This window comes from Podarcis cretensis (assembly GCF_951804945.1).
Source record: "Podarcis cretensis genome assembly, chromosome: 12".
Taxonomy (NCBI): domain Eukaryota; kingdom Metazoa; phylum Chordata; class Lepidosauria; order Squamata; family Lacertidae; genus Podarcis; species Podarcis cretensis.
In genome coordinates, this window is record NC_137181.1 from 7,204,297 (window position 1) to 7,228,975 (window position 24,679).

Consider the following 24,679-nt stretch of genomic DNA (forward strand, 5'->3'; position numbering starts at 1 on the left):
AAAAAGCCCCTCTTGCTGTGGAAACTGAGCCACACAGTCAGCTGCGTTGGCAGCAAGACTCTCATATTCTCTGAGCTCCATCTGGGAGCAAAAAAAAGGGGGGACCTCAAACGCTCACGGGTTCAAAGGAGTGGGAAGAGAAGACCGAGTGGGAGGAAGCGACCGGAGTCATGGCCTTGCCGATGGAACAAGCCGAGGAGTTGCGTCTCTACCAGCAAACCCTCCTCCAGGATGGTCTGAAAGACATGCTAGACCACAACAAGTTCCTCGACTGCGTCTTGAAGGTCAAAGGGAGAGAATTCCCCTGCCACCGCCTGGTCCTCGCCGCCTGCAGCCCCTACTTCAGGGCTATGTTCCTGTCGGACATGGAGGAAAGCAAGAAAAAGGAGATCGACTTGGAGGACGTCGACCCAGAAGTCATGGGGAAGATTCTCCACTACATCTACACTTCAGAGCTTGACATCACCGAGCAGAACGTCCAGGACATCTTCACGGTGGCCAATATGTTCCAGATTCCTTCCATCTTCACCGTCTGTGTCTCCTTCCTGCAAAAGAGGCTTTGCCTCAGCAACTGCCTGGCCATCTTCAGGCTGGGCTTGATGCTAGACTGTGCACGCCTAGCCATAGCAGCGAGGGACTTCATAAGTGACCGCTTCACCCTCATCTCCCGGGACGAGGAGTTCAGCCAGCTCTCTCCCGACGAGCTCATCGCCATCATCTCCACCGACTCGCTCAACGTAGAGAAGGAGGAGACTGTCTTCGAGGTGGTGATGAAGTGGGCCACAGCGAGGGACCGCGAGGCCCGGGCGAAAGCGCTGCCGGTGGTCTTTGAGAGCATCCGCTTCCGACTCATGGACAAAGGTTACTTCAAGGACCATGTGGAGAAGCACGCTTTGGTCAAGTCCAGCCCAGAGCTCCTCAAGAAGGTCCAGATGGTCAAGGATGCCCATGACGGGAAGCTCACGGTGGTGAGGAAGACAACGGGGAAGAAAAAGGGGGAGAAGAAAGCTGGTGACAATGTCATCAACGGAGAGGTAGAGCAAGAAGCAGGAGAGAAAGAGGAAGAGGAGGAGGCTCTCCCAGGGATCTTGAATGACACAATGCGCTTCGGGATGTTTCTACAAGACCTTATTTTCATGGTCAGTGACTCAGGGGCAGTGGCCTACGATCCAGGAGCCAACGAGTGCTATTTCGCCTCCGTCTCCGCTCAGATCCCAAAGAATCACGTCAGCCTGGTCACCCGTGAGAACCAGATCTTCATAGCAGGTGGAATTTACTACAATGAGGACAATAAAGAGGACCCCATGAACTCCTATTTCTTGCAGGTACCACTTGTTGTTTTCTTCCTCCTGGCTTGTGAATGGTGTACACAGCTTGCTGCTCCTGGGCCAAGAGCCATGCAGTGCTAGATTCCCCTTGGAGTGCAGAGCCAACTCCAGGGTGGTTTAGGTCCAGTTTCAGATGTGCCCTGGTTCAAACTGGCCTGACACTCTGTTTTAAGTGTGTGGCTCAGCAGGGATGGTGGAGAGTTCAGAACAATGGCATTGCATCACCTTATATTGCATTACCTAGATAGTTATTGCTTTGTTCATAATCTAACAGTTGTCTGGGTCCTGCTAACATAGCCAAGGGTCCTGCTTCCCCTTTATCCAAACACAAGTGGGCCCTGCAACAGAAATTTGCAGTATGAAGTGCTTCTGCTCAGTATTCCAGTCACATCTTGGCGAGGGGGCCAAGAAGGTCTCTTAACAACTCTCAGCACCCTCAGTGAACTGCTGTGCCCAAAATTCTTTGCAGGAAGTTATGACTGTTTAAAATGGCATAGTGCTTTGAGAGCACGGTGTAAACATGGCCTAGTTCTCCATTGTTCCAGAGGGCAAGACTAGAACCGATGGGTGGAAATGGCAAATGTGGTTGGACTCTGTTTCCCATCAGCCCCAAACACAAGGACACTAGTTCGGAGTGATGGGAGCTAGAGTCCAGACGCATCTGGAAGGCTACAAGTTTCTCGCCCCTGCATTCAGAGGAACATCCAAATGATGAGATTTGTTGAACCGTGGAAGAGGGCTGCCCCAGGCTCTCCTCTTCCCCTGGAGGAATAGAAGCAGAGGCTGGATGGTTCTCTATTGGGGAGGCTGCAGCTGCATCCTGCATTGTAGATCAAGTGGGATTGGGCCAAATACCCTCTGGGGGACCTGTCAACTCCATCGTTCTGATGCCCAACCACAACCAGAGCTATATCTCAGTCCTAAAAACCCTAGCAGTAGGGAGGGTGGACGTAAACCCTGCTCAAAGCAGTGTGATGTACTTCTGAGTAAATCTATACAGCATCCCCTCCAACATCCCACTGATCAAAATTGGGATGCTCATTTTTTTGGCCCGAACTCTTGCAGGAGTCGGGTGGTGCTGTGGGTTAAACCACAGAGCCTAGGACTTGCCGATCAGAAGGCCGGCGGTTCGAATCTCCGTGACGGGGTGAGCTCCTGTTGCTCGGTCCCTGCTCCTGCCAACCTAGCAGTTCGAAAGCACATCAAAAGTGCAAGTAGATAAATAGGTACCACTCCAGCGGGAAGGTGAACAGCGTTTCCGTGCGCTGCTCTGGTTCGCCAGAAGCGGCTTGGTCATGCTGGCCATGTGACCCGGAAGCTGTACACCAGCTCCCTCGACCAATAAAGCGAGATGAGCGCCGCAACCCCAGAGTCGGCCACGACTGGACCTAATGGTCAGGGGTCCCTTTACCTTTACCTTGCGGAAGTCAGTTGACTTGGGTGAGAGCGAGAGGCCAAAAAACGGGACATTCTGGAATCCAATCAGAAGCAAAGGTTGGCTTCTGTAATTCCAGGGTGTCCTGCTCAAATCTTGATGGCTGAAGGGTATGATACAGGCCCACGCTCTAAGGGTCGTCTTCTTCCTGTGTAGCAGGAGTGGGAGACTTCAGGCCCAGGGTCCAAATGTGACTTTCCAGGCCTTTCTATCAGTCCTTTTGGACTCTTCACAGGCCACAGTCCTGCCTCATCCTGCTTGAGTGTTTTGGCCGGGCTGGAAAATGTCCTCAATCTTTGGTGGTACCTCTTGGCTTCCTGGACAGAGGATAAAGGGGTGTGCAGAAACAAGCTGTTTTTGCCTCTGGCCCTGTGGCCCTCAGAAAGTTGTGCAGGTGGGACTGTGGTCCTCAGCTCTGCCCTGATGCTTCTCTGCCTTATCGCTTCTCTGCAGTATGACCACTTGGACTCCGACTGGCTCGGGATGCCTCCCCTGCCGTCTCCGCGCTGCCTGTTTGGCCTCGGCGAGGCCGAAAACTCCATCTTTGTGGTCGGCGGGAAAGAGCTGAAGGAAGGAGAAGAGACCCTGGACTCGGTCCTGTGCTACGATCGGCTGTGAGTGTGAAACAAAGTCATAGATTTCAGGCTTGGGGCCTAAAACTTGAGCCAGGCAATACAGACTCCTAAGCAGATTTCGGCGAGGGGCAGTCCACATTATGACCCTGAAACCATTGTTCAAATTTTGACAGGCAAAACTCTGGGTTGGAGGATGTTGACAAGATGCAACGTGTGGAGAAGAGGGCAACCAAGATGACCAAGGGCCTTATGAGGAACGGTTGAGGGAGTTGGGAATGTTTAGCCTAGGAAAGAGGAGACTGAGAGGAGATATGAGAGCCATCTTCAAATATCTCAAGGGCTTTCGAATGGAGCTTGTTTTCTCCTGCTCTGGAGGCTAGGACCCGAACCAATGGATTCAAGTTACGAGAAAGGAGATTCCGACTAAACTTTAGGAAGAACTTTTTGGTAGTGAGAGCTGTTCAAGAGTGGAACAGACTCCCTAGGAAGGTGATGCATCTTGGACCTTTTTAAGGAGGGTTTGGGTAGCTATCTGTCAAAGATGCTTTAGTTGAGATTCTGCATCGCAAGGGCTTGAACTATGACCTTCAGAGTAATTTCCTACTCTACAGTTCTATGATTATATGAAAATGGAGGTCGAATCTGCCTCAGTTGTGCCTGTCAAAATCAACAAAGGCCTCTGGGTAATAATTTGTCACCACTGGGATTGGTATCTTTATTTATTTAAAACATTTCCATAACACACAAACATTAAAAACGAAACAATGTCTGGGTAGTTTGCAGCAGCAGACAACAACCCATAACTTACTTTATAATTATGCTTTAATTGTGTCGCCAAGGGGACGCAAGTGGCGCTGTGGGTTAAAGCCTCAGCGCCTAGGGCTTGCCGATCGAAAGGTCGGCGGTTCGAATCCCTGCGGCGGGGTGCGCTCCCGCTGCTCGGTCCCAGCGCCTGCCAACCTAGCAGTTCGAAAGCACCTCCGGGTGCAAGTAGATAAATAGGGACTGCTTACCAGCGGGAAGGTAAACGGCGTTTCCGTGTGCGGCTCTGGCTCTGGCTCTGGCTCTGGCCAGAGCAGCGATGTCACGCTGGCATGTGACCCGGAAGTGTCTCCGGACAGCGCTGGCCCCTGGCCTCTTAAGTGAGATGGGCGCACAACCCCAGAGTCTGTCAAGACTGGCCCCTACGGGCAGGGGTACCTTTACCTTTACCTTTAATTGTGTCGCCACTTTTATTGTTCGATACTATGTCTGCATTTAATTTGTTCCTTGTGAGCCACCCAGAGAATTCGGATTGTGCAGAAAATAGATACAGAAGCCATCCATTAAAATAGTTAATTACAGCAAAAGGCAGCAGTAGAAATGATTGCAATTGATTTTTTTTATTTTTATTAAGCACGTCTGAGGTTAAAAGCCTGGGAAAACAGGGAGATATTTGCTTGGTGCCTAAAAAACATTCACGGAAGCGGGAAGAAATTTTAGTATGCTGTGAAAGGGCCAAAGAAATGCAGAAAAGAGGGGTGAAGGGGAGTCTGAGGCTGTAATCCTAGAGCCATTTTCCTGGGAGGACAAAGAAGCAAATATGTCAGAATTCCCTCAGTGTCTCCTTTTCTTCAGTTCTTGACGTTAGTTTGCAAATCTTTTTAAATGAAAATTCATCAGTGTGTTCTCCTAATGGGCACATTTATATGCAGTTTTTTGGTGTAATATACACAATTTTTGCCCAGCGATTCCTCCTAATGCAACACATTTCTGGATGTTATTTTCATATGGCCTGGGGAGAAAGCTGAAGGCTGCCTGAAAGAATATCATTCTTCTGTCCACCAGGTCCTTTAAATGGGGTGAAGCGGACTCCCTTCCTTACCCAGTCTATGGCCACAGCGTGGTATCCCAGAACAACCTCATCTACGCCATCGGAGGCAAAGGAAACGACAAGTAAGTGATAGCAGTGTTAGAAACAGAAATATGAAAGCTAGGAGCTAAATGGCACCTTAAACCGAGGTTATGGGTGCAACAACGGAATGTCTAGGTGCGGTTTTAAAAAATAACAAGAATACAAAGCTGAAACTGAATGAACGGCAGCTAAAATATTCTGTTTATTTTTCACATGCTCTAGTAGTCCTTTCACCCCACCCCCACCCCACCCCCCTAATATTCTTAAGAGGGTCTCTTCTCCAGTCTTCAGAGAGTAGCTGGAAGCGGTGAGGCAGAAAAAGGTCTTCCTTTCCTTCCACTTTGCAGTTTTATCTTAGGCATCTTTGTTATATACTGATCCTAGAACAATAGGATCCAGAAGGCAGCAGTCTGATTGGTCCGCAGGAGCCACCCAATCCAGCTCCAGGTGGAAGTGAATCAGCGACCTGATTGGCCTACAGGAGCAGCCTGGAATCAGCCAATCACACAGGGACCATTGTGTAAATAATGTATATATAGCTAGCCGTTTTGGGGAAAGTTTCATTCATTTCTACTACGGGCTGAATAAAGAGCATGAAATTTGCACTCGACTCTGAGTATATTTCAGTGTTCATGGTGAGTTCAGGTACCTCTGTTTCTAGAAAAATGGCACGAATTGGACACAAGAGGAGATGTTTACATCCGGTTGGCTGGCATCCGTCTGTCTCGGGAGACAATGGAGGAGTGAGCCTTTGGGGGTGCAGTCAAATTGTTGGGAGAGTTACAGCGTCTGCTGTGGCTATAGAGACCGATATGGGAGAGACCTGTGTTGTTGCAGCTGGGGCAGATGAAGGGGTCTGGTTGTGCTGCACCTTGTCTCGGTCCATTCACAATCAGAAGCACAGCTGGTGGTGACAGGAGAGAGCGCCTTTTCTGTGGCTGCTCCCATATAGTGGAATTTGACGTTAAGACTGGCTCCCTCCTTGTCCTCCCTCTGCCAGCAGACTAGGTAAAGGTAAAGGAACCCATGACCGTTGCGTCCAGTCATGGACGACTCTGGGGTTGTGATGCTCATCTTGCTTTACTGGCCGAGGGAGCCGGCGTACAGCTTCCGGGTCATGTGGCCAACAGGACTAAGCCGCTTCTGGCGAACCAGAGCAGCGCACGGAAACGCCGTTTACCTTCCCGCCGGAGTGGTACCTATTTATCTACTTGCACTTTTATGTGCTTTCGAACTGCTAGGTTGGCAGGATCAGGGACCGAGCAACGGGAGCTCACCCCGTCGCGGGGATTCAAACCGCCGACCTTCTGATTGGCAAGCCCTAGACTAAGACCTCCCTGTTCAGACAGCTGAAAGACCACTGGGCTGCTCTCAGTGAAGTCTGCATTTTAATCACTGGTTCCAAATGTGTTTTGGTGCATTTTAACTATTGCTTTTCAACAGTTTGTTTTTATTGCTCTGCATTTTATAATGTTGTTTTTAAAGGTCATAAACCGCCTTGAACCTCAGCTTGAGAGGGAGGTGGGATTATAAAAACATTACATAAACTATACAAACCTCACCCCTGCCCCTTCTACTCCAGAAAGTGCCTGAACACACTCCTTGTCTACAACCCAAAGAAGTTTGAGTGGAAGGAATTGGCTCCCATGAAAACGGCGCGATCACTGTTCGGGACGACGATACACAACGGGAAAATTTACGTGGTGGCCGGAGTGACCGATTCCGGCTTGACCAGCTCAGTGGAAGTTTATGACATTGCAGCCAATAAGTAAGTGCCTTGCCTAGCAGCTCACAGAATCACAGAATTGTTGGAAGGGATCCCAATGGTCATCTAGACCTACCCCCTGCAAATGCAGGAATCACAGAATCCCATCCAATCTCTGTTTATAAATCTCCAATGAAGGAGAGTTTGCCACCTTCTGAGTTAGTTTGTTCCACTGTTGAATCGTTCTTAACCCTCAGGAAGTGTTTCCTAATGTTTAGCTGGAATCTCCTTTCTGGTAATTTAAATCTTTTGGTCTGAATCCTCACCTCCTGACCAGGACTCCCCAGAACTATTGAACCCCAAAGCACGTTTCTCACCTCCACCGCTGAAATTCCTGTGCTGCAAAAGCTTATTTGCAAATTGTGCCAGAATCAGAATTATCATACAGAGGAGGTTCCCCGTTGCACTCTGTGTGAGTCACTGATCTGTGCGGTGCTTACAGATAGAAAGAGGCCTGTTCTGCACAACTACTCACACAGAGATGCAGCAGCTATACAAACCTTTGGCCAGGTACCTCTGCATTAGGACTAGACAGGATAGTTCAATCCCACCCAGAATTCCCTGTCCAGAGGAGAGTCTCGATGGAAGGAATCTGGACCAGAGTGGCTGTAGGAGTTTGGTGGCCATTGCTTTGTTCTTGTGCCCCACTGCATGCCCCATATCTTATGCACATAGGGATGTCAGCCAGGGAAGATGCAGGCAGAGAGGTCTGCATCCTCACGGTCATCTGGTTTTCTGTGCCATGTCAGGTGGGAAACCTTCCCGGAATTCCCCCAGGAGCGTAGCTCGGTCAGCCTGGTCAGCTTGGCGGCTACTCTCTACCTGATTGGAGGCTTTGCCACCGTGGAGACAGAGTCGGGGGAACTGGTGCCAACAGAGCTCAATGACGTTTGGAGGTAAGACATAATAATAATAATAATAATAATAATAATAATAATAATAATAATAATAATAATTTATACCCCGCCCATCTGACTGGGCTTCCCCAGCCACTCTGGGCAGCTTCCAAAAAAATATTAAAATACTGTAATACAACAAACATTAAAAGCTTCCCTAAACAGGGCTGCCTTCCGATGTCTTCTAAAAGTCTGGTAATTGTTCTTCTCTTTGACATCTGGTGGGAGGGTGTTCCACAGGGAGGGTGCCACTACCGAGAAGGCCCTCTGCCTGGTTCCCTGTAACTTGGCTTCTCGCAGTGAGGGAACCGCCAGAAGGCCCTCGGTGCTGGACCTCAGTGTCTGGGTAGAACGATGAGGGTGGAGATGCTCCTTCAGATATACTGGGCTGAGGCCGTTTAGGGCTTTCAAGGTCAGCCCCAACACTTTGAATTGTGCTCGGAAACATACTGGGAGCCAATGTAGGTCTTTCAAGACCGGTGTTATATGGTCTCGGCGGCCGCTCCCAGTCACCAGTCTGGCTGCCGCGACATGCCGACATGGTTCAGCCTTGCTGACATTCATGGAAAGGAAGCAAATGCAAATGGGAAATTTCTCATTTATGAAAGGTTTTGTTGTGATTGTGGGTTTTTATGCTAGTGCCTATTATACCAGGAGATGACTTTTAGCTATGCTACATAGAACTGTAGAATTGCAGAGTCGGAAGGGACCCTGAGGATCATCTAGCACAACCCCCTCCAATGCAGGAATATTCGGCTGTCCCATACGGGGATGGGACCTGCAACCTTGCCGCTATTAGCACCACGCTCTAACCAACTGAGCTATCTCTACTAGATCTTAACAGTAGATGCCACAGAGCCATGATGATGTGTTGCCATTGATAGAAGCACACACACACCCTTCTCCATGGAAGCGCTCAATCCCCTTTTAAAGCCACTTTGGCCATCTTATGGCAAGGAATTCCACAGATTAATTTTGTGCAGCTTTATGTGGGAGTCCTTGGTTTTGCCCCAATGTGGATCATTGATTTTTATAGTGCAGCCCTCCTTTTCCGCTGCATCAACCATCTCCCTATTTGGAGAGCTCTTTTTGGAGCCGTCGAGTCTGACCCTGTTTTCTCGGCTGGCTAGAATTTGGGGTTGCCTGAAAACTCAGCTACTTCATGGCAGATTGGGGCTGTCAGAGTATTCCAAGTTACAGGGAGGTAGCCGTGTTGGTCTCTCGTAGTCAAAACAAAATTTAAAAAATCCTTCCAGTAGCACCTTAGAGACCAACTAAATTAGTTATTGGTATAATAATAATAATAATAATAATAATAATAATAATAATAATAATAATAAATCTTTATTTATACCCCGCCCTTCCCGGTTCAAGAAACCGGGCTCAGGGCAGCTAACAACAAATTTAAAACACTTAAATTGATGCTACAAAAAACCCAGCATAAAATGTGGTATAAAGCGTAAATAACAATAAAATCAAAAATCAATTTACCGTAGGTATGAGCTTTTCCCGTGCATGCACACTTCTTCAGATACCTGAAGAATCTGGTATCTGAAGAAGTGTGCAGGCACACAAAAGCTCATACCAATAACTAACTTAGCTGGTCTCTGAAGTGCTACTGGAAGGAACATTTTTTATTTAGAGTATCAGGCTGCAAATGATACATAACTAATTGCACCCCCCTCCCACACCTGCACTGTGTTTCCTTTGCAAATGGGGTGGAAGAATCTAAATGGCAACGTCATTTATGCAATTATGCAAATTGCACAATTCCGCCACAGAGAACAATAATGCAGTTTTGAGTAGCAGGTGAGCAGCAGCGTGATGGGATCAGTGCTGCATGGAGTAAATGCCGGGCAGAACAGAGAACCACACGGTCTTACATCCTTTCTCCAGATCAGTGATGCACAAATTAAAAAGCACCAGTCCCAATACATTTCAAAAAACAACAACACAAAATCTATCTAAAACATGGAGGGAGGGAGTTAAAAGAACATTTCAATGTAATAGAACTTTAGCGTGGAACTTGGGAACTCCCTGCCAGGGGATATCAAGCAGGCTCTGTTGCTGCACTTTTTAGCGCCTGCTAAAACCATTCCTGTTTAGACAAGCCTACCCAGGCAGTGGAAGACAGTAGTGCCTGGCGTGCTCTGGTCCATGGGGTCACGAAGAGTCGGACACGACTAAACGACTAAACAACAACAACCCAGGTGCTTAAAAGGGATGCGGGTGGCACTGTGGGTTAAACCACAGAGCCTAGGACTTGCGCAATGGGGTGAGCTCCCGTTGCGTTCCAGTGCAAAACAACAACTCACTGAACAACAATAGAAAAGGGGGTTTGCAGTTAGGCAAGTAAAGGGATGCAGGTATCGTGGGTTAGGCTGGGGGACGCAAGTGGCGTTGTGGGTTAAACCACAGAGCCTAGGACTTGCCAATCAGAAGGTTGGCGGTTTGAATCCCCGCGACGGGGTGAGCTCCCGTTGCTCGGTCCCTGCTCCTGCCAACCTAGCAGTTTGAAAGCACGTCAAAGTGCAAGTAGATAAATAGGTACCGCTCTGGCAGGAAGGTAAACGGCATTTCCGTGCGCTGCTCTGGTTCGCCAGAAGTGGCTTAGTTATGCTGGCCACATGACCCAGAAGCTGTATGCCGGCTCCCTTGGACAATAAAGTGAGACGAGTGCTGCAACCCCAGAGTCGGTCATGACTGGACCTAATGGTCAGGGGTCCCTTTACCTTTACCTTACCCAGGTGCTTAGAAAACCGAGGCAACTTTAGTTCCAGTATTTTAACTTTTGAATGTCTTCAAGTATGGTTGTGGATTTTTCTGGATTTTATTGTTTTATCTTTTTTGCGAAGAGCTTTGAGCGCCCTCCTCCCCCTTTTTCTTTTACAATCAAGGAATCAAGTGCCTAAGAGTTTATGAAAATCAGTAAACAAACGTACTGGCGCCTGTGTATTTTACACCAGTTGATATAGGTCCATTCCCCCCCATCTCGGTCTCATCCAGTTATGTTCCTGACTTTTCCAGGTACGACGAAGAAGGGAAGAAGTGGGAAGGTGTCCTCCGGGAGATCCAGTACGCCTCAGGCGCGACGTTTCTGCCCGTGCGGCTCAACGTTTTGCGATTAACAAAGATGTGATTGCACCCCAACATCACTTTTAACTTCCTGCTACCAAGATTTCTTTTTCTCCCTGCCTCCCCAAATTCTCTTTCTTTTGTAAGTCGGTTTTGATGGGTGTCACTTTTTTTTTGGTTAGGTAAAACATTTTGAAAAACTGCTACATTTGCTGCTTCCTGTCTTATTTACTCGGTTTCGCTAATGAGCACTGGAACAATGAAAGGCCGTAATAGACGGGCTGGCATTTGTGCAAGAAATTTGTGGAAGGAAATTTGTGCAAGCAGGCATCCAATCAAGTTAGGCAGGAGCTGGTGGGCAGTTCCCTAAATCTTAGCACAACATATGCAGTTCCCTAAATCTTAGCACAACTTCAGCCTCTTTTATCTACTGACCTGGGAGGGAGCAGCAGCTACAGAGAAGAAGAGGAGTTTGGATTTGACATCCCGCTTTATCACTACCCAAAGGAGTCTCAAAGCAGCTAACAATCTCCTTTCCCTTCCTCCCCCACAACAAACACTCTGTGAGATGAGTGGGGCTGAGAGACTTCAGAGAAGTGTGACTAGCCCAAGGTCACCCAGCAGCTGCATGTGGAGGAGCGGAGGGACTCCCCAGAGTCTTTTCTGCTTCTACCCAGAAAAATGGACAGGGGAAAAAAACCTTAGGTATATCTAGGTACAGTGGTACCTCAGGTTAAGAACTTAATTCGTTCTGGAGGTCTGTTCTTAACCTGATGACCACTTTAGCTAATGGGGCCTCCCTCTGCTGCCGCCGTACGATTTCTGTTCTCATCCTGAAGCAAAGTTCTTAACCCGAGGTACTATTTCTGGGTTAGCGGAGTCTGTAACCTGAAGCGTAGGCAACCTGAAGTGTATGTAACCCAAGGTACCACTGTATTTGATGTCGATGCCTAGGAATCTGAAATCTGTAGGTGATTTACCTGGCTCAGCAGCTGGGCATGACAGTATCTGACACTTGAGCCTGACGCTTGCGCCTGACTCCCACTGTGTCTTTGCAAGAGAGGAAGACAGGAACAAGTTTTCTGTGCCTCCACTGATTCTTTGGTTCTGCCTCCTACTAGCTGCCCTGCCCACCACCCCACCAGCTCCAGGGTCCCCTCAGGGCCCCCTCCAGCACTGCAGCTCTTTGTCTGGTAGCCCAGGGGAGATGGAAGAATCTGAAGATGTTCTGGAAATGGAAAGGCACTGGCCCTCTTGACCAGGGGTCAGCAAACTTTTTAAGCAGGGGGCCGGTCCACTGTCCCTCAGACCTTGTAGGGGGCCGGACTATATATTGGAAAAAATATATGAATGAATTCCTATGCCCCACAAATAACCCATTGGGACATGGGTGGCGCTGTGGGTTAAACCACAGAGCCTAGGACTTGCCGATCAAAAGGTCGGCGGTTCGAATCCCTGCGATGGGGTGAGCTCCCGTTGCTCGGTCCCTGCTCCTGCCAACCTAGCAGTTCGAAAGCACGTCAAAGTGCAAGTAGATAAATAGGTACCACTCCAGTGGGAGGGTAAACGGCATTTCTGTGCGCTGCTCTGGTTCGCCAGAAGCGGCTTAGTCCTGCTGGCCACATGACCCGGAAGCTGTATGCCGGCTCCCTCGGCCAGTAAAGCGAGATGAGCGCCGCAATCCCAGAGTCGGTCACGACTGGACCTAATGGTCAGGGGTCCTTTACCTTTACAAATAACCCAGAGATGCATTTTAAATAAAAGGACACATTCCACTCATGTAAAAACACCAGGCAGGCTCCACAAATAACCTAGAGATGCATTTTAAGTAAAAGGACTCATTCTACTGATGTAAAAACATGCTGATTCCTGGACCGTCCGCAAGCCAGATTTAGAAGGCGATTGGGCCGGATCCGGCCCTCGGTCCTTAGTTTGCCTACCCATGCTCTTGTCTCTGCCCCTTCTCCCACAGATTCCCCTCTCTTTCTCCTGGGGTAGCTAAACCCTTGGGTCAAACCGTGTGTTCCAGTAACCTCAGACTCAAATCGCTTGTTCCGTCTTATATTCCCAACTTTCCCCTGAACATCTCGACAATAGACACTGAAGCTCACAAACAACTATACACACAAGAGATTTTCCTCCTGGAAAAAGAACGGCACGCGTACTCAGATCAAGAAAGTTCCGTTTTATTTAGGTGTAAGATTTGGAAACAGCTCTCCAATTCCTCCCCACCCCCCTCAAAAAATGTTCCTCAACAAAACAGAACATTTTGGTGACGATTAAGCAAGGTCCCACTGTCCGTTGAGTGTTTGATATTAACTGGAAGAAGCAGGGCCTAAATAATATATGTATATATACTTTTTAATTAAAAAAAAGCATTAGGAATGTTTTACGGTTCACATGACAGATCAGAGACCCTCAATGCTCATTTTCAATTCCCTAAAAGAAGACGACGACGACATTGTTAACAAGGAGGCTGTCGTAGTAAAGGAGCTGTTACCAAGGAGCTTTTCATAATGAAAACCTTAAGAAATGGTTTAATGAAACCTTAAGAAAGTTAGCAGGTGTGATATGCCGGGGGGGACGGGGACCCAGGCTCAATTTGTAGTCAGCCAAAGTTCTGAAGGATGTTTTGCACGCACACTCACCTGTCTTTTCTGTAATGTTGCAGGAGAGATGGGGCCAGCCTGGTCTCCCCAAACCTCTATAGAAATGGCTTTGCCTCTATCTAGCAAGCTGCTCTAAGAAGCCTCAAATAATCTATTCATAGGAAGCCTGGGCATTTCCTTCTAATGTTTCCTTCAAACTTTTGTAGAGTGGTGTACTCGCAAAGTAGGAAAACACCCGAGTTGTGAACTGGCTTCACGTTTCACAATCAGCTTGATTAGACGTAGGGTCTATTAGCCAAGCCACTCTTTCTCACTCACTGCCTCCTCAACTCTCCATTTTTAAATTGGCCTACCTTACAGGGTTGTTGTCAGAACGCAGACAGTGGACGTGGAGAGAGTCGTGCAGGAAAACCTCCTTTTGCATTTCCCGGGGCAGGAATTCCTAGCATGCTTTCTTCCTGCAGTCAGGATTCAGGAGAGACATCGTGCTTCTCCAAACCCACACAGAGGTTATTAGACTAGGGCAGGCACATCCAACAGGTAGACTGTGACCTATTGGAAGATCAGTAGATCACTGGATGGGGATCCGTGCTTGGTTCGCACCACCTCAAAATCATATTCCTGGGGCTATGGCTATGGCTACATCCCTGGGAAGCCCACGAGCTAAATGTGAAAACAGGCCACTCTTTCCTCTACAGTTTTTTTGCTCTATAACATGCACCCGACCATAACACGCACGTGGTTTTTAGAGGAGGAAAACAAGAAAAAAAATATTCTAAATGAAACAGTGGGTGTATGATTTTTGTGGTTCATGCTGTGGCCACAGACATGTGATCTGTCAGTGAGTTTGGAGTAGCCCAATGCAAAAATCCTGAGGATCCATGTGGATCCGTGCTTTGTAACCACGTTTTAAGTGGGGAGGGAAGGAAAAGCACTCAAGGGACAAGGAGCATGCGTGGGGTGGGTAGAGAAGGATGCTGCTAATAATGAAGAAGAGGGGTATAAGGGGAGAAGGCTCCCCTCCTCTCCCACTTTGCTCCTTTAAAGCAAGCAGACTCTGCTTTTCTCCCTCCTCCCCGCTCATCCCCGGCTTAGCGAGCGGAAAAACTTTGCTGCTATTTAGAGAGGTGAGTGGGGAGGAGAGAGGGACAGAGAGCCTGCTTGCTTTGAAGGAACCAACCGGACAGGAGCTGCTTACACTCGTGTAAGCGGCTCCTCTCCTCTCCCGCTTTGCTCCTTTAAAGAAGCAGGCTCTCTGTCCCTCTCTCCTCCCCACTCAGCGGCTCTTCTCCCGCTTTGCTGTTTCAAAGCGAGCCACGGAGGAGGGAAGGAAGGGGAACCATGGATCCTCTGCTCACGACTGCAGCAGATCCCCCCTGCCATCCGTAGGCATTCCCTCCATAACACGCACAGACATTTCCCTTTACTTTCTAGGAGGAAAAAAGTGAGTGTCATGGTGCAAAAAATACGGTAATTCATTCCGGAGGTCCGTTCTTAACCTGAAACTGTTCTTAACCTGAAGCTCCACTTTAGCTAATGGGGCCTCCCGCCGCCGCCACTGCACAATTTCTGTTCTCATTCTGAAGCAAAGTTCTTAACCCAAGGTACTATTTCTGGGTTAGCGGCGTCTGTAACCTGAAGCATCTGTAACCTGAAGCGTCTGTAACCCGAGGTACCACTGTAGATCGCAGTCTCTTGGGGGTTGGCCACCCCTGGACTAGGGGCTTCACTCCCACAAGAGGCAATAATGGCCTTAGATGGCTTTGAAGGAGGAAAGGGCTACTGAGAGCTACAAGACATGGCAGCTATGCTCTGCCAACCCTGCCAGAGGTCTCTGAATGGAGGCTGTTGGAAATCATAAAGCGGGAGAGAGGTGTTGCGAGAGAGGTGTTGCGATTGGGTCCTGCTGGACTAGATGGGCCTTTGACCTGATCCAACAGGACTCTTCATAGTTGGGAGGGTCCCAACCCCCTAAAAATGCAGGAATCTCAATGAAAGCATCCATAACAGAAGGCCACCTAACCTCTGCTTAAAAACCTCTGAGGAAGGAGCAGGAGAAAACAAGCTTGTTCTCTCTTCCATAAAGGTAAAGGGACCCCTGATCATTAGATCCAGTCATTGTGGCACTCATCTCACTTTATTAGCCGAGAGAGCCGGCGTACAGCTTCCGGGTCTTTCTCTCTTCCATAGCCCTTGATATATTTGAAGATGGCTATCTCATCTCCTCTTTTCCAGGCTAAACATGCCCAACTCCCTGAACTGTTCTCCTGACGTTCTTTGTGATAACACACGTCCTTTTGGTGTGTCAGGGATAAAAAGAGTGTTGCATGCAGCATTGCCCAAGTGTCCAGCCTCCCTAAATCAGGAGGGGAAAAGGGCATACCAGCATCCTGTACACAATCGTCCATTCACTCACTATAGCCTAGAAAGGGTGCAGAAACTCTCCTTCCCCTTTCCAGGATTGAGACAGTCACACAGGAAATAGTTAGGCAGCCACTGGTTAGCAGGAGACCTACCTGAGACCCTGCAAAAGCTGCTCCTAGTCAGGGCAGAGTAGGGTTCAGGAATCGTCAGCCATTCCAGGTTCAGTTGGACTCGAGCTCCCATCATCCCCAGCCAGCATGGCCTGTGGCAAGGGATGATGGGAGTTGTAGTCCTACTGCACCTGGAGGAAGGAACAGGCACCTCACACCCTGGCCTAAGCAATTCTGGGCTCTGGGCAGGTAACCCAAGCTGCAACAAGGCAGGTCTCCGTGTGCCTGGCTTGGTTTTGGAACAGCACTTTTGAACAGCTAAGGATCTCGTGGATACTCCTGCAGAACCACAGCTTAAGACGTCCAGGTGTTGGACCTGGGAGAGTCCAACCTCTGATATGCCACTTTTTCCAGCAATGTGTTTGCCTTATATAGAACAGGCCGGCTCTATATTTCACCAAGCCACCATGGGCCAACTTTCGACAGGAGGATGGGAACACCTGCATTCGGGTTGGCTGATGTTGCAGTGATTGGCTGGTCCCGAAGACCTGCCCAATGGTCCACAGGGGTGGGGGGAGATAGTGGCCAAGCAGGAATGAACTCGCTGCTCAGCCGCTGATGGGATATTCTGTAGGGAGCGACTGCAGAGGGCAGTTCCCTGGGGGGCAGCCAAACCTAGGATTGAGCCCCCGCTTACGAATCAGCTGAAATCTGTCCTCTGCAGGGGCCGACAGCACCCATCGAACCCACCCACCATCTGACGTCAACTGCCCACTGAGGTAATGTCATCTGATGGCCAAGTTGATATGGTTTCATGCGGACGACCTCACGGACCAAACTGAAACCCTGGCTGGCCGAGACTGGCCTGCAGGCTGGCAGCTCCCCACCTGTGATAAATGTGGGGTGAACTATATTGATGGAAACAAACCCACCCACCCACCAACCAAGGGAAGCTTGAAAGTGTCTTCCCAGTGATGTGGGATGGCGGCTCTGAAACGCGGTCGGAAACGCTCCGCTTCCTCTAGCTTGCAAACCTTTCAACAACCCTGCAAGGTCAATATGATTATTGAGAGGGGAGGGAATGAGAGGGCTGAAGCCGAGAAGGAATGGCTTGCATAAGGGCAACGGGAGTCATTTTTACGGCAACGGTGAGATCCGAAACTTTGGGTGGGTGGGGGTCTCCTGGTTTATTCAGAGAAGGACTCGCTTCTGGATAATTTGGGGTGGGGTGGGGTGGGAAGCAGCCTGGCATACCAGCAATGGTCCCTGGCACTTCCAGGGGTCCTCCTCTCTCTGGGGGTTACAGCCGCAAATTCAACACAACTTTCTGGAACAATGCTCCATGTTACCTCAGTGAACACCCTTGTGGGTTGAGGGTGCTGCACATGCAGGTGGTTTGATTTTAAGGGCAGAAAATTGGGCATGCTCCCCCTACCTAATCCCCCCCCCCCCGGGGAACGATTAAGCTTGCCCCTAACACACACAGATCCTTCGTCGCCAATAGCGCCTTCCCTACATGCACAGACTAGCATTACATGGCCAAAAGAGTTGCATGTGGGGAGAATGGCCCTGCCTCCTCCTTTTTAGGCTCAGTTTTGCCCTTACAACTCAGCGGTGGGACAAGATGGCCGCCTAGTGAGAATTTGCTCTGCCTGCTGCTGGCTCTGGCGCCACCTACTGGTGGGCTCCCCACCTTCCGCCCTACCAGACCCAATGGGAACTAAACGCCACTGGCCAACGGTGCCAAAACTCCTCTGTCATCCAGCCCTTCAATTTGAGGATAAACAGGAGAAATGCAAGAAGTGGCTGCGATCATTGACCACGGAGTGCTGCTTCCCTTGCAAGTTAGAAAGTAAAAGCATATGTAGGTTATTCACACGACTGTTAAAATGAAAAGTTTGCAATATATTTTGCAGAACGTTTCTGACGCCGCTTCTTTCTTTTTTTAAACCAATGTTCTCAGAACTCAGATCCTCCTCCTCCCCACCCCCCAACCCCACCCACCCCAGATCTATATAGAATAAAGTGCTTCATTGTAAATATTTTTTTGTTTGTAACGCTAAAAGAGAGTCCACGATACACGCATCTTTTTTAGTTTTGCTTCGTTCTTGGCATATTCGGGCAACGGGTTTCAAACGCTGTAGAAAGCAACGCGTTCAGAATATTACCTTTGAGGCATGTGGAGTCAAGTTATGTTGCCTTTTTCTCTTTCTCCAAAGCAACACGAGGTTGTTGGGGTTATTTTGAGGGGTGCAGGAAAGACACCCCCTCTCCCCGACACTAGCCATCACTCTGTAAAGTCTCTGGAAGAGGTTGCCACGGACAGTCAAACCGGGAAGCTTCTCTTACGAAGAGGCCCGCGACGTCTTCTTCCCAAAGGGTTCGGCGCCGCGGCGTTCTGTCCCGACACACCTAGCAATTATTGCACCGTCTCGACCTTTTCCCCCACCCGCCCAAGCCACAACTTTCTCGCTCCATCTTTTCCTGTCCGTTCGTTATGGCTGTTGTTCCAGGGACCAGCCCTGCTTCAGTTCACACTAAAGACACACACATACACACACACAGGAAAAAAACCCAAGTACGTAGAGAGGCAAAGTGGTCTGGGCGTCTTAGCTGAAGAGGAGCCGTGAAGTTTCAGGCAAAGGTGGAGAAAGTGCCGAATTGAATACCCAACGAGACTCGTAAGTCGCCCATTGCACACGGACCTGTCCGTGCGCATGTGGGGTTGTGTTGTTGTTTTTTTGCATGCCGATGGGGCAAATCCGCCTGTGCGCTGCAGCTGCTCAAGTTCTGCCTGTTTTCCGTGGGGCTTGAATGAGGCATCTTGTCTTTGAAATGAACAGAACCGGCTTAGCAGTGGCAGGTGAGCGAACTGGCCTGCTGATTTCATTAGCCCGCAACAGAGTCTCTGGAATACCTTCCCAGCACCCAAACGAGGAAGAGTTACTATGATGGATTAATAAAGTGCAAAAAGGTTAAAATAATAAATTCTTTATGTTACAAAAAAAGAGGCCAGAGAGCCTTGCCCAGGCCAGCTCAGAAGCATTTGGCAGAGGAGAAAGTAGGCAGGTATGACCTTAACGGAGTTTGCTTAGTGCATTAGCCCACTGACAAATTACTGGAATTAACAGAAGGCTGTAGATCAAGTGCCTGTGCCCTTATTTCCATTTCTCGGGTACACAAAGACTCTTCCGTAGAGCCTGCTTGTCTTAAAGCCATGCAAACCGGCAAGGGTGAGAGGGGGGATCTGTACTTCAAGAGGGAAATCAAGAGAAGGTCTCTTCTCCTCTGGTGCAATTTCACAGACCACCAACGAGGTTCAGCCTCATCTCTCCCACTGTGCAGGAAGGAACGGGTCCCTCGAGCGACAGAGAAGGAGAAGTCACAAGTCGTGCTGATACCGAAAGATGGAGGAAGGGCCGTAGGCTCAATGGTTAGAGCATTTACTTTGCAACCAGAAGGTCCCAGGTCAATCCCCCAAGTCATCTTCTGGTGGGGCTGGGAGAAACTCCCCTCCTGAAATTCTAGGCAGCTGCTACCATTCAGTGTAGACAATATTGAACTAGATGGACACAGGTCTTGTTTTGGTATGAAGGCAACTTCCTGGGCTCTTAAGGAATGGAAAGCTGGCCTCTGGGAGACACAACATCTAGCCACTTCCACAAATCATGGCATCAACCACACCCTGGACTTGCTATTTCCATGCAGCTCATCTGCCAGAGGAGCTTTCACTTTCACCCCATTCCTTTAGAGCAGCCTTTCTCAACCTGTAGGTCCCCAGATGTTGTCGAACTACAACTCCCATCTCTTTCTTTTTCACCTCCCAAGGTGAAAGACTTCTGGGAAAAGATTTATAATGAATTTTTAAAAATGTTGAAAAATACCTTTATTAAGAAACCAGAAGCCTTTCTACTTGGAATAACAGGACCAGAATTGTCCAAGAAGGATGTTAGACTGTTTTTGTATGCCACTACAGCAGCAATACTTTTATTAGCCAAAAATTGGAAATGGCAAGAAATACCGACAATAGAAGAATGGCAGATGAAGATGATGGACTTTTCAGAGCTGGCTGACCTGACTGGAAGAATCCGCGACCAGAAAGAGGAGGAAACACAAGAAGACTGGAAGAAATTTAAAGAATATTTAGTGAGATATTGTAATATAAGATAATTAAGAAATCCCTAGAAGTAACAGATTAGGCTAAGGGATAGAAAAAGATTAATAATAAAGATTATTATGGATCACAATTGGAAGGGTAAGAAGTATTTAATGAAAGAAGATACTGATGTTATAAATATGAAATTGGGAACTGCCAAATATGTGATATGATGAAATCCAGACTGGAGGGTGTCGAGGAAGTCTTTTAGCAATGTAAATACATCAGGGAATAAGAAGGAAAAATTCTTCTTTTATTTTGTGTGTTTTTATTGTTAAGTTTTTATGTTGTGTCAAATGTAATGTTTTTCTTTTGTGTTTTTGTCTGTGTGTTATAAGACAAAACTAATAATTTTTTTTTGGGGGGGGGAAGAACTACAACTCCCATCACCCCTAGCTAGCAAGGCCAGAGCTCAGGGATGATGGGAGTTGTGGTCCAACAACATCTGGGGACCCACAGGTTGAGAACCGATGCTTTAGAGAGAGGACCGAGAAGCCGCAATGGATCTCTTCCTAGCTCGTTGGCTTGCGTGAAAGCTTCTCAGCCCCAACCAAGCTCCAAGGCGGGGGACAAGGGACCTTCTGGCCCTCCAAGTGCTGATGGCCCATAGTGGGTCAGGAGTGAAGGGAGGCGGTTGCCCAGCAACACCCAGAAGGCCACAGGTTCAAGGGAAACGTAAACACTTCCAGGGAGGGACACCATATGCCTCTGCAAAGTGGTTGTTGGGAATGGCAAGTATAATAATAATAATAATAAAAAATTATTATTTATACCCTTCCCATCTGGCTGAGTTTCTCCAGCCACTCTGGGCAGCTTCCAGTCGAGTGTTAAAAACAATACAGCATTAAATATTAAAAGCTTCCCTAAACAGGGCTGCCTTCAGATGTCTTTTAAAGATAAGATAGCTGCTTATTTCCTTCACATCTGAAGGGAGGGCGTTCCACAGGGCGGGCACCACTACCGAGAAGGCCCTCTGTCTGGTTCCCTGTAACCTCACTTCTCGCAATGAGGGAACCGCCAGAAGGCCCTCGGCGCTGGATCTCAGTGTCCAGGCTGAACGATGGGGGTGGAGACGCATCTTCAGGTATACTGGACCAAGGCTGTTTAGGGCTTTAAAGGTCAGCACCAACACTTTGAATTGTGCTTGGAAACGTACTGGGAGCCAATGCAGATCTCTCAGGACCGGTGTTAATGGGGAGAGAGTCCTATTCAGGGGCTTCATCTTAGGTTGGCCACTGTGAGAACAGGATGCTAGACTAGATAGACTGATCCAGAAGGACTCTTGTTATGTGCTCAACGTCTCCTCTCCACCAGACGTGGCAGGATAAGCTAAAGAAGAGAGTGCTCTTATTCGAGCCATCAAAACCGACAAAGTCTGTCGAACAGCCTTTAGCACACCCCAAGATCTTCAGAGCCCAAAAAAATGGATGGCAGCGGCATTTGGTCTACAGCCTTCCACGTGTGAAGAAAGCATAACGTGACCTTCAAATTCTATGCAACTCAAGCAGCAAAGATGGCTTGGTCCTCCTGCTCGGAGTTGAGAACCTCAACCTCTTCAAGCTGGAGGCAAAAGACCAGGCCCTGTTGAAGAAGAAAAACCCAAACCAACGGCTGCCCACGACATTCGTGACTGACACCTGCTGGGCACTTACTGAATTACAGGCCGGTTCTGCGCCCGCACGCTCAACAGCTGGGCGAGGGCCTAGTTGTTCAAGTTCACTCTGCTGCCCGGGAAGAGAGGCGGTGGTGGCGGCAAGAGCGGCGGAGGAGGGATGCTCTGTGCGTGCACATGCATGAGGGGCAAAGGGAGCGCATGGGAATGTGGCGTGCCGTGCAGCGGGACGCCCGTGGTCAGTTGAGGCGAGCCGGTGGCCTGGGGAGCGGCAAGGCCAATGGCGCTGTTGCCGTTGGGGTCCGAGGCCACAGGGTTGCTCACCCGGAAGCACTTCTCCTTGTGAGCCTTCAGCATGTTGGAGAAGCGGAAGCGCTGGCCGCAGACGTCACAAGGGTAGGGCTTCTCGCCCGTGTGCGTCCGGCGGTGGCGCTTCATGTTGGGCCGGCTGGTGAAGCTCTTCCCACAGATCTCGCAGATATATGGCTTTTCGCCTGGGGAAAAGGGAGAAGAAAGATGGCGGGAGAGGCTGTGTCACTGAAATCCTACTCCATACTGATAATTAATAAATAATAATAATAATAATAATAATAATAATAATAATAATAATAAAATTTATTTATATCCCGCCTTCCCCAGCCGAAGCCGGGCTCAGGGCGGCTAACAACAATAAAACAGTACAACAGTACAACACAACACAACACAACACTCTAAAATCATTCATTATAAAATAAATTCAAATCAAACCGATGGCAACCATTGGGCCAGAGCTCTGCGAAGATTGCCAAAGGAGGGAGTCAGGCTGTGCTTTGGCCCAAACCCTGGTGGAACAGCTCTGTCTTGCAGGCCCTGTGGAAAGATGTCAAGTCCCGCAGGGCCCTAGTCTCTTGTGACAGAGCGTTCCACCAGATCAGAGCCACAGCCAAAAAAGCCCTGGCTCTAGCTGAGGCCAGCCTAACCTCTCTGTGGCCTGGGACCTTCAAGATGTTTTTATTTGAAGACCGTAAGTTCCTCTGTGGGACATACCAGGAGAGGTGGTCCCGTAGGTACGAGGGTCCTAGGCCGTATAGGGCTTTGAAGGTTAAAATCAGCACCTTAAACCTGATCCTGTACTCCACTGGGAGCCAGTGCAGCTGGTATAGCACCGGGTGAATGTGGTCACGCAGCAAGGACCCTGTAAGGAGTATTGCCGCGGCATTCTGCACCCGCTGGAGTTTCTGGGTCAGTCTCAAGGGCAGCCCCATGTAGAGCGAGTTACAACAATCCAGTCTGGAGGTGACCGTTGCGTGGATCACAATGGCTAGGTCAGGGCGAGAGAGGTAAGGAGCCAACTGCTTAGCTTGGTGGAGATGGAAAAATGCCGCCTTTGTTATAGCTGCAATCTGCGCCTCCATGGAAAGGGAGGAGCAGAAAGCTACTTCCGACCTAAGGAGGAGGTGGTGTTGCGGGCTTCCCACCCTCAACACTCGCGCGGTGGCTGACTCCCAGCCCTGTGCGACCAGGGGAATCCTCTGACGCGGCATTCCCTGGCCAGCCAATCGGCTGGCTCAGGGGGTGTGGCTCGCCCCATTTAAGGGCAAGCATGGCAGAGGAGCGTCCTCTTTTGCCGCCGATCAGCTGGGGAATTTCCCACCCACCCTTCAAGGTTTCTCATTTGACCTTGCTATGGACTTTGGTTGGTCGCCGTTAAGGGGCCTGGTAGGAATTTTTCCACTTGGCAAATTGGCACAAGCCATTTGGTTTTTTCGCCTACCTCGTAGCAAATCGTCACAACTTCTGCGGTTTGGCGGTTAGGCATTGGTCTGGGTATTGTTATGCAGATGAATGGGGGGGAGGAGCGCCATCACCTCCCCTGGTTACTGAAGGGTAGTCCAGTAAAGGACTCCAGGGGGCGTGGCCCCATCCGAAGTCTATGGAGGCGAGGGCCCAAGTCACGCCCCCGAGCGGTGACCCCGGAGGAGTGCCTAGTTGATGTGCATCAGCAGGGCTCCCCCTGCTGGTGTTAACCCTTCCCAACCTCTCAGACAGACAGACTGAAGCCGGATACAGTGGTGCCCCGCAAGACGAATGCCTCGCAAGACGAAAAACTTGCTAGACGAAAGAGTTTTCCGTTTCTGAGGTGCTTCGCAAGACGAATTTCCCTATGGGCTTGCTTCGCAAGACGAAAACGTCTTGCGAGTTTTTTCCCTTTTTTTCCTTTTTCTAAGCCGCTAAGCCGCTAATAGCTGTGCTTCGCAAGACGAAAAAACCGCTAGACGAAGAGACTCGCAGAACGAATTAATTTCGTCTTGCGAGGCACCACTGTGTTTGATTAGGACCAATGCGTAAGCCAATACCACTCATCACCTGTAACCAATAAAGTTGTGGCCAATTTTAGCCCATTAACCTAAATAATGTTGTCCGGTGTCTTTATTTCTACTGGTGGGAGGGGGGAACTCGCCACACAACTCCAACGTACAGTTAGCGGAGTAACAACTTCAACACGTTGCAGGATTCCCCCAAAATAGACCAGAGGCAATTGTATTTCATCCAGCAGAGCTTTACTGCTACTGAAAGCAAATGCCAAGAAAAAAGCACACCCAGAACTCTGGCCAATATAAATTTCAGTAGTGGGAGTGGTCCCTACTCGCAAATCAATAGTCAATTGTAAGAAAAACTAATCCATTCAAAAGTATGGATTCTGACAAGGATTACAAACTCAAACAGAGATTATAAACTCAAACAGAGATTACAAACTCAAACTCATAAGGATATGTATAACACAATAATTCGTTACAGAATTAGAGGTAAGAGTTTATGAGTAGAGATAAGTTCATGTTAGTCCATAGTCAGATATATTGGTATGTTTAATAACAAGAAC

At 48.9% G+C, this 24,679-nt stretch overlaps 2 protein-coding genes across 2 annotated transcripts in view; one reads left to right on the forward strand and one right to left on the reverse strand.

Moving 5' to 3' along the window:
* On the forward strand, positions 1 to 11,161 carry KLHL40 (kelch like family member 40). Its single transcript, XM_079946803.1, has 6 exons — positions 1 to 1,325; positions 3,217 to 3,377; positions 5,166 to 5,273; positions 6,815 to 7,000; positions 7,747 to 7,893; positions 10,921 to 11,161. The coding sequence occupies exons 1-6, from the start codon at positions 171 to 173 to the stop codon at positions 11,030 to 11,032; spliced, it is 1,869 nt and encodes a 622-aa protein (XP_079802929.1). The 5' UTR covers positions 1 to 170; the 3' UTR covers positions 11,033 to 11,161.
* A 7,865-nt stretch (positions 11,162 to 19,026) lies between these two features.
* Positions 19,027 to 24,679, reverse strand: part of ZBTB47 (zinc finger and BTB domain containing 47) — a 47,208-nt gene continuing 41,555 nt past the window's right edge. Inside the window, exon 6 of the mRNA XM_079946737.1 lies at positions 19,027 to 22,313. Coding sequence (XP_079802863.1) covers positions 21,910 to 22,313 — 404 coding nt within the window. The 3' untranslated portion in view covers positions 19,027 to 21,909. The remainder of the gene's footprint in view (positions 22,314 to 24,679) is intronic.